At 35.9% G+C, this 10,112-nt stretch overlaps 1 protein-coding gene and 1 long non-coding RNA gene across 2 annotated transcripts; both read right to left on the bottom strand.

Moving 5' to 3' along the window:
- Nucleotides 1-7,053: 7,053 nt before the first annotated feature.
- On the bottom strand, nucleotides 7,054-8,029 carry LOC132096274 (cerebellin-2-like). The gene is made up of 3 exons (XM_059501535.1): nucleotides 7,799-8,029; nucleotides 7,543-7,680; nucleotides 7,054-7,446 (listed from the first exon to the last, which is right to left on the bottom strand). The coding sequence occupies exons 1-3, from the start codon at nucleotides 7,968-7,970 to the stop codon at nucleotides 7,163-7,165; spliced, it is 594 nt and encodes a 197-aa protein (XP_059357518.1). The 5' UTR covers nucleotides 7,971-8,029; the 3' UTR covers nucleotides 7,054-7,162.
- A 365-nt stretch (nucleotides 8,030-8,394) lies between these two features.
- LOC132096275 (uncharacterized) lies at nucleotides 8,395-10,112 on the bottom strand. The gene is made up of 3 exons (XR_009422568.1): nucleotides 9,997-10,112; nucleotides 9,650-9,903; nucleotides 8,395-9,051 (listed from the first exon to the last, which is right to left on the bottom strand). It is a non-coding gene; the product is annotated as an uncharacterized LOC132096275 (long non-coding RNA).

The following is a 10,112-nucleotide window of genomic DNA, read 5'->3' as shown; positions in this document are numbered from 1 at the left end:
AGACATGCTTGTGAATCAGGGTGTGTAAACCATTTTGAAGGGTTCAATTTTATGCGCTCCAACTCGGTTAACTTAACTTTGGCCTGCCCCTATTGTTGATTTTTCTTAAGTAAATAATAAATGAATCATGACTTTTCACAAAATGTTTTATATCGTCCAATGCTTGGAAATTAAGTTTAAAGTTTTCAAGTCCATTTGTTATTTGTAGCATGCAAGCCACTCAATTATCACAGTTTTGTGCTGGTTACTACAAAGTCTCAGAGTTTCTTTCGGTCTCCTCAGGGGCGATTCTAGGATTTTGATTTTAGGGGGGCTCAGCCCCCAATAATGGTATGATTAAAAAAATATTATTTGACTATTAGGGTAGGGTGGTATGCTACTAACCTTACTGCAATCCACTATTCCATTGTGTTCCCTGTATTTCATATATGGGAGTAGGAGTACTGACTGAGCCATATACAACACTGTAATAAAAAAATAATTATTGGATGTGACCACTAGAAAATAGGGAATGTCGATTTTTTTTTTTTTTTTACAATGAAGACCTGCTGATTCATTCACTGTACAAACACAAGCACACATGTTTCCAGTACAAACACAGCATTTTACTGTTTGCATTTCTATGCTCACATACAAACCTCAGATAGGAATTTTTTCCTTTGACGATACCACTGCTTTTTCTTAACAAATGTACAGGGAAATTGGCAGACAATTAAAACAATGTCAGGGTTCAATGACTGAAATGAATCTTGGGAACACAGTGGTATTGTGTGTGTGAGAGGCTGTCTACGTTCTATTCTCACCTGACTGTTGCTCATTTGCACAACAAGAAAAAATGTTGTATATCCATCTACAATGAAATATAAATTATTTTAGTTTTTTAGCTTTTTAGCCTTTATAATCAACAATACGGTTGGATATTCATAAAGTCACCCCATGAAAATTGATGTCATTTTAAGTATTTTAACTAACCAGCTAATATTCATTAAGAATATAGACAAACCATGTATTAATGTAATTGTCTATTGGCAATATGATTAATCTGTTCTATATTTATTTCTATTTATTAAAAATAACAACATGAATTATCAATTTGCCATTTCTATAAATCAAGTACAAATCTAGTATAAATAGTATAAATCAAGAAAATCAAAAATCCCTTTACTCTACGCTTACTCTAATTTATGTATGATGACACTCCTCCTGATTCATTATTACTTAATACAAAACTATATTTATTAATACAAAACAAAATAACTCCACATTCTCTGGGCCATCTAGTGCTTTCAGACAATGATGTGTGTCTTTAATCATTTCTGTGCATGGCTGCATAATGTAATGTCAAAATACATAATAATATGTCTGTAATTTTAAAAAGTAAATGAAAATAAATCATGATCGTTTTCTGAATCTAAAGTATGTTTTCATGGGTGTTAATCACTTCATTTTGTAGGAATAAAAAACAACTATCACACAAGGGCTGAAGGTGAACGCAGCGAAACGTATTGGTATTGGATGAGAAACCGAGCCGTCCTGTGTGCTCCCAATGCTCCAGTAACATTACATTATGTAAACTGCAATGCATTTATGACAAAGAACTGCACCGATGCAGATGTAATATCATAGCATTAGCAATCTATCATTAAATGCACGCACACACGACACACACCTTGTGCTCTCTGATGTTTCCCTGCAGATTGAAAAATGCGCTAAATCCAAGCAGACTCAGATAAGGGGAGGAGCCGAAACTTGACGCAGCTTGCCGCCGTTTCAAATGAGGTTCAAATGCTGAAGCCCCCCTAAAAAGGGCCTAGTGACGCCCCTGGGTCTCCTCCCCCTTTTTAAACACTTCATTGATGCACGCTGGAAAAATGCTCTTCTCACTAAGGCCCAATCCCAATTCTATTTTATACCCCTTCCCCTCCGCCTACCCCTTCCCCTTGCGCCTTGAAACAGAGTGTCAAGGGGTAGGGCAGACAATATTCTCGGATCGGGACACCACTACTATGCTGTCACACGTAATCATTCGTCGTCTAGCTCTTACAATACACACATATACTGGTGTGCATTATTAGAGCCTTTAATGGTCGTTCTGTATTAATGAGCTGCTTACTGACACACACACATATTGGAAATCGCGCATCTCACACACCCAGGAGAAAATAACGCTGCCCCACGACTTATAGTTTAAATACTGAATCGTTACATTATATTTTCCAGCGAAGAGAGGATACAATCGCTGTTTTTAAGTGAACTCACTCTAAAAAGATAAACGCACAGACGCGTATACACCCTATGGTATACACGCAACTTCCATTTCTTTCTCTCTCTCTCTCTCTCTCTTTCGAATAGGCAATATTTGAGACAATGGTTTAGTGATTTCTAGTTATTGTAAATGTCTACGGCAGTTATCGCCCTGATCAGACTGTGGCACTATCATGCAATCTGTAATGATATGACGTCAGAAAATATTTTATTTTTATGCAAACATTTCTTTGAGTAACATGACCGTTAATATGAACTCACAATTAAATGTAACATAAAACAAATGATTACTTTTCGTTAAATCTTTATTTATGCCAAAAAAGCTTACAATTATGTGTCTTTTTGTTCGCTGTAGCAGCCATGTTGCCGAGATAATTCATACCCCTTCGTTTGAAGTATGGTCCCGAAAAATCTTCTTTTGAAGTATGGTCCCAAAAAATCTTCTTTTGAAGTATGGTCCCAAAAAATATTCGTTTGAAGTAGCCTATGCTCCCAAAAAATATTCGTTTGAAGGGCTATGTGGCCTTTCCCCTAATCTTCGTTTGAAGTATGGTCCCGAAAAATCTTCGTTTGAAGGGCTATGTGGCCTTTCCCTTTACCCATCCAAGCAAAAGAGAATTGAGACAGAATCGGAAAGGGGAAGGGCTAAGGGCTAGAATTAATTGGGATTGGGCCTAAGTGTTTTTTTTCCCCCAAGTACTTAGTCTTGTTTCCTGGTGGGGGGGGGGGGGGGGGTCTAAATTAAGTGCATTTTGCTTAAGTAAAATTATATGCCAGTGTGGTAATAAAAATAATCTTAATGCAAATGGAAAACAAGATTGTTCTGAGTGTCTATTACTAAGTGCAAATCTACTTAACCCCAGGTGCCCATTTCAGAAAGGAGGTTAAGTGAAAACTCTGAGTATGTTAACCCTGAAATGAGGGAAACTCTAGGTTTTCTGTTTCAGAATGGGAGGTTTGTCAAACCTGAGAAAGCAGGGTAAGTCAAGCCCATTTCTGAAAGAGAGCTAACTTATACTCAGAGTCAGTTACCATGGTAACTTTATGAACCTAGCCTGGTCAGGAGCAGGTTTTCTTTTATAAACCCAGAGTTTCTTTTGGTCTCCTCCCCAAGTTTTTAAACACTTCATTAATGCACACTGGAAAAATGCTCTTCTTACGAAATATTTTTTTCAAGTACAAATATTAATTTTTTTTATAAAGATAAGAAAATTATATAATATACTTAGTCTTGTTCCCCGGGGGGGGGGGGGGGGGGGCTGTTGGGGGTTAAGTAAACTGTAAACTGACTTAAGTGAAATTATATGCCAGTGTGGTAATAAAAATTATTTTAATGCAAATGGAAAACAAGATTATCTACTGTAGCTCCGCCCTTTTTATAGATGTGGTGCACGCGCTTAACTCAGAGTCAGTCAGTTTAGAAACAGACAATCTTACTTAGTGATAGATCCTATTTACAGTAGGCTAAGTGCAAGTAGGTCTAGATGCTATTTACAGAAAAAATGTAGTGAAAATCGTGATATATTCTTTTTACCATTTAAAAGTAGCAGTTCTTTGCAACAGGCTAAGTGTAAATAATAATTAGATGAAAGTTATACTTTATACAGGCAGATACATACAGTACTAGGCCCATTTGCACCTCAGTATTGTTATACATTAACAGGATGCAATAATAACAGATTGTAAATGATTATATTTATTACAATTATAAATAGTTGCATCATTATTAAATACTCGTTAGGCACTTTACTTCCACTTTTAGAACATTTTGTTAATTTTTCTTGAAAATAAGTTCTAAGGTGACATGATGGGAAGAGTGAGAAGAACGAGCTCGGCAAAAGCCGGGGCCTGTTGCACACAAGTAGAATTAAGAAAGCCAGGATAACAGAACAGTCACGGCTTGACCTAGTTTAATCAGAGCATCCTGGCTTAATCAGTTGTTACGATAGGAGACGAGAGATCCAATTGCAGTGTGTTTATTGGGTAATCCAAAATTCAAAACAAGCAGGGGGTCAAAACCATGAAATCAGTCAGGAACAAAACAAACAGGAAACAAGAAACTAGAAAGCACGAGGAACGCTAGGAAACTGGGTGACAGAAATTAAGAACTCCATGACACAGACAGAAAAAAGACCGGTTTATAAGGACAGGAGATGACGATGAAAGTGAAGACAGCTGAGTACAATTAACAGGTGTGCAATTACCATGATGAAGGGACCAGGCTTTGTGGGAAATGTAGTGCCTGCGGTAAAGTGCCTATGGGGAAGTGAGACCACTAGTGGACACCCGGGGAAACACAGACCAGACACTGTGACATCCGTTGCATGTTTGCTGAGCCAGGATGAGAAGGCGCGGATATGTCAAGCCAGGTTTATATAGTTTGGATAAATGCACATTCGTTCGAAACTGCTATTGCGTCTGTTTTAAGTGATTTAAACTTTAACTTTGCGTTAAAACCCGAGCAAAGAACAACACTTGAAGCCTTCAAGTCTGCATACGTCATCTCCTTCATCGCTCTGATTGGTTTTAGGTCTATCCAATTGCGCCCAGAGGCATTTGAACGAGGTCCGTCGGTGAAGCCCCTTTAGAAACGAGACGTCTAATAGGCTTTGCCAGACCCTAACTCAGTTTCAACTGAAAAGGGTCTGGTTTTAACCAGGCTACACGTTCACGGCATTCTTAAAAAGATCACGAAATCGAGCACAGAATCACCGATGCAAAATGGACAAAACCTGTGCGGCATACTTTTCACCTAATGAGCAACAGCTTCTTATGGAAATGTATGAAGAAGTGAAACATATTATGTAAAAAAGACAATACAGTTGCTGTAATAGCCATTTACTTGCCTTATACTGTTCATGTTGTAAATTTAGGTGAACTGAAGTTAGTTAGTATGTTATATATCAAATTCACGTCAAATTCATTACTTACCAAATTCATTTACACATAGTCTTACTATAACTCTTGATATAGAAAGATGCTAATGAGTAGACCTTGTGTATTTTCTGTTCACATGGGGAAAAGCAAATGTCCACTAAAGGTGCTGTGATGGTGTTCATTGTCAAAAATCCAATATCCAGGATAGAGATTTACACATACTTTATCTCCCGTTTCCAGCAACAGAGAAACTCCATTTGAAGAGCCGATAAAACCACAGTCTTGCCCTGAATGCATACACTTTGTTCATGGGTGCTGTAAAAATTCCTGTATCAGATGGCAAAAAACTTAATTTAATCATTAACTTAACTTTAATCATTCAAGATTTAAAATATTCACAGTAGGCTACCTGAAGTGATTTATCGTACCTGTGTTTGCATCATAGCCATCTCCAGTGTTGAGGAAGATGTGTTTTTTTAAAGGGTAACTAAACCCCTGCTCAGAGCCTGACTCCACCCACTGGCAATACTTGAAAAATGCTAAAAAGTGGGCAGAGCACAGCGGAGATAGAGGGGATGAACCGAGGGCAGGGCTGAGCACGTGGGGCGTGAACCTGAGACCCGCAGTGACGGATTAATTGACAGCTGCTGTCAGAGTCGCTAAAATGGAGAGTGACTGTAGTAACACAAGTAGCTTTGCAACAGAGCGGTAACTCGCGGTCGTCCAGCGCCTAATTTTCAAGTCTGCTGGAAAACTATACGGTCCATGCTGTTGGAACCAGCAACCAGCACGTACCATCCTGACCACTGTAAATAAATCTACGCTAACTTGAAGCTATCCTAGCTGATGCTATACTATACTACTAACTAACTATTCTTCTAACAAAACATTACACTAACAACTATGCTAATTAACTACATAGGCTACACAAAATAATATAAATAACTATTTAAATGGTATGCTAAATAGATGCTATAATACTCTATCCTGGTTTTCAATACTCGCAATTCCAACTCCTGACTCACTACAGTAATTTTGACGGAACAAGATGGTTTTATACTGCCAAGGGCGTGGTAGCTCGTACCAAGGGGCGTGGTGAGCTGGAAACTGTTACGTCACCTGCCACCGCTTACGTCACTTGCCACCGCAACATCCAATAGGAAAAAAAACTGCAGTAGCCACCGTTCAACCTGAAGAGGGCAGCACTCAGACGCTTTTACACCATATATTGTAGAAATAAAACACTTTATACTCAATGTCAAAAAAGTTACTCGAATCAATGAACAGCACTAATAAAGCCCCATTCTTACAGATCATTAACTAAAAAAAGTTGGTTTAGGGTTTAGTTACTCTTTAAACAGGGTGTGTACTGTGTGGTCCATTAGAAGACGACAGCGAAACTGAGAAAGCCACTTTTGAAACTAAGACAAAATATGCATATTAGATTACATCATTAGAAATGATTTCATAAAACCCTGTTTTAAGGATTACCTTCAATAAAGAAAATAAATAACAGAAATTCTTTATAAACAGCACTACGTTAGTGTTTAAAAGATTAAATTAACCTATAAATATAAATATAAATCATAAAATTCTACTTTTTATATATATATTTTTCAACATTTAAGTGTTTTTTTTATGTTTGTGGCTATTAAAGTTAAAGTGGGCTTTTTATGGTAATGCTGTTTAAGGCTAAACATAGAATATAGAATGCATCGTAGTAAAATTTTTACTTTATTTTTGTTTAATTAGGTCATGCACTTTGTTCTTTACATCAATTGTTCATGTCTACACATCAAAGTAATATTTTATTAACATGTTAAATTTAAATGAAAATGGTACAAATTTGAAAGGATTTTTATAAGCTATATTAAAACTATATTCATTTTGTCACATTTGATTTTATTTTAATTTTTCTTGCCAAGCATCGATTGTTTTTTTTTTTTTTCTGATCTGAATGAAACGTATTTGGAAGTGTATTTGGACTAACATCCTTTAGAAATGTACATGGGCAGATACCTCACATGGTAAAAAGAAGGTGTCCACTGAAGGTGTTGCGTCTCAGTGAATCTGTGTAGATACGACGATTCTCTAAGAGCTGAAGATGTATCCGGTCCCCTTGTTCAAGAATAAGACTAACTGAGTTGCATGTAGTGTCTTCAGTGTCTTGCTCAGGAGGGTTATCTGTAGCTGCGACCACAAAATTGCCGTTCTTAAACAGTCTCACACCAGTAGACATATGATTAGGATTGAAGACAACAAAGTTGAAGAAATACACTCCTTTTACTGGTGCTGTGAAGATTCCTGTTAATAACAGTAGAAACTTAAATCATCATCTTAAAATGATGATAAAATTGTTAAAGCATCATGTTTAAAACTTTTTTGACCAATGTGATGTACCTGTATTGGCATCATAAGCATTTCCAATGTTAGTTAATACATTTTCATACACAAGAGTGATTGCTTCTTCATGAGGCCCAACAGTTTTGACCTCCCAGGAAGCTGACAGTGAGGCTGAAAAGGCTACTTTTGCACTTACTGAAAAAAGTGAGATGAAAATGTGCAGGTAAAATGAAACATATTTGTTATATCAGCTTTAAGAAGCAGTCTCTCCAATGGTCAGAAAGTTTATAAAATAAAATAAAAAATACAGTACCTTTATTCTTGCTTCTTAGTTCCATGACTTCATCATTCAGAGCATTTAACTTTTCCTCCATGCTCTTAATCTTTTTGATTTCGGCAAGGATGTCTAATGTTGGTGACATTAAATCCTGTGCCAGTGTGGCCCACACACACAGAAATAAAATGCTAACTTCCATCTTCATCATTGTTTCTCTCTGTGATTATTATAGATTGTGATAACTTTCCTATAGCCACACAAAAACCCGACAACATTTATTGAAAACTCTGACAAGACTTTGGACTACAAATATTTAAACTTTCTTTCCTTAAACAAATAGTTAACATTGGTAATACCAGTAAATACAAACGATTTACCATTCTCTTAGTCCTAAAGGCCAAAACTTGAGTAACTTTTTGAACTGTCCAACAGACTTTGGACTGCAAAAACTACAGTTTGAAAAATATTAATTTTGATGTGAGTCACTATAAAATGGAGCGTGGCTGCTTTTTGTAATGAACCATTTAACAATACTGTACTTTAAAATAAATAAATAAATTGTGTAAACTTTATTTTGCCTAGTTCTTCTTTCCATATTGTTCTGTTATAAATTCTATTTCGATTAAAGTCTCTTTATTGATATTGCATGAAGAGCGTAATTATCAGTGATACCAGAAAACAGTAAAAGAGCATTTTAATGGAATAATGGGACACACTATACTAACTATTTTGGTAAAATGCTTTTATGGGTTACATCTGGCACATTGACACACGTCTTAAATATGTAACATTGCAAAAAAAAAAAAAAAATCTACCACATTGCTAAAAAAAAAGAAAATTTTTTTAGGGTAGACTAGGGTTGTAACGATACCATAAACAAATGTTACGTTACTATACCAGCTGAAGTATCACGATACCAAGCCGTATTTTATTAATTCAAAATTCATATCTACAAAATGAAGCAAAATGTCAGAAATACTAAGATATAAATGAAAACAGACCAAATTCTCCTCAGAATTTTTTTTTTTATGAGATTGAATAACTGGCTCTTTGAAAAACTCAAGAACAGTCATGAAGCAACTAATTAAAATGTGTCATGCATGTACTCCATCTGTACAGTAATGAAGTCAGGCAAACTGAAACTCTTCTCAGTGTACTAAGCATTAACACTGCATTAAGAATTTAATTTCTTGGATTTCTCAGAGGCTGTCGATGGTGGGCTGCGACTTGCTGGTGGCAGGGTTAACTGTGTGGCTTTGGGCACCAGTTAGGGCAGCATGGTTCTGATTCTGAAAAAAAACAAAACAATAAGAAACAATATGAAATTAATTACCATATTTTCCAGACTATAAGTCGCACTTCTTTTCATAGTTTGGCTGGTCCTGTGACTTATAGTCAGGTGTGATTTATTTATCAAAAAAAAAAAAAAAATTAAAATATTCACAGTAGGCTACCTGAATTGATTTATCGTACATGTGTTTGCATCGTAGGCATCTCCAGTATTGAGGAAGATGTGTTTGTAAATCAGGGTGTGTAAACTACTGTGTGGTCCATTAGAGGATGACAGCGAAACTGAGAAAGCCACTTTTGAAACTAACACATAAAATATGCATATTAGATTATATCATTAGAAATTATTTCATAAAACACTGTTTTAAGGATTACCTTCAATAAAAAAAATAAATAACATAAGTTATTTATAAAAAACACTACCTTAGGGTTTCAATGATTAAATGAACATATACAGATAAATATAAATCACAAAATTCTAGATTTATTTTTATGGTAATGCTGTTTTAGATTAAGGCTAAACATATAGAATATAGAAAATAGTAAATTTTCACCTTAATTTTGTTTAATTAGGGCATTCAGGCTATCAATTTTTACCTATTTGCGGCTCAGTGAATCTGTGTAGATACGACGATTCTCTAAGAGCTGAAGATGTATCCGGTCCCCTTGTTCAAGAATAAGACTAACTGAGTTGCATGTAGTGTCTTCAGTGTCTTGCTTGGGAGGGTTATCTGTAGCTGCGACCACAAAATTGCCGTTCTTAAACAGTCTCACACCAGTAGAAATGTCATAAGGATTGAAGACCACAAAGTTGAAGAAATACACTCCTTTTACTGGTGCTGTGAAGATTCCTGTAATAACAGTAGAAACTTCTTAAATTCTTAAATTCATTACAAAATTGTTAAAGCATCATGTTTGAAACTTTTTTGACCAATGTGATGTACCTGTATTGGCATCATAAGCATTTCCAATGTTAGTTTATACATTTTCATAAATGAGAGTGACTGCTTCTTCATGAGGCCCAAAATATTTGACCCCCCCACCCCTACTTTTGCCCTTA

Source organism: Carassius carassius, chromosome 20, assembly GCF_963082965.1.
Source record: "Carassius carassius chromosome 20, fCarCar2.1, whole genome shotgun sequence".
Lineage (NCBI taxonomy): Eukaryota > Metazoa > Chordata > Actinopteri > Cypriniformes > Cyprinidae > Carassius > Carassius carassius.
This window is presented reverse-complemented; position numbering and strand designations above follow the sequence as displayed.

Coding starts and splice junctions, on each gene's coding strand:
- LOC132096274 (XM_059501535.1), bottom strand. CDS start 7,970: ATGATGAAGATGGAAGTTAGCATTTTATTTCTGTGTGTGTGGGCCACA. Junction 7,681..7,798: donor ACTAAGAAGCAAGAATAAAG/GTACTGTATTTT, acceptor CACTTTTTTCAG/TAAGTGCAAAAGTAGCCTTT. Junction 7,447..7,542: donor TGCTTATGATGCCAATACAG/GTACATCACATT, acceptor TGTTATTAACAG/GAATCTTCACAGCACCAGTA.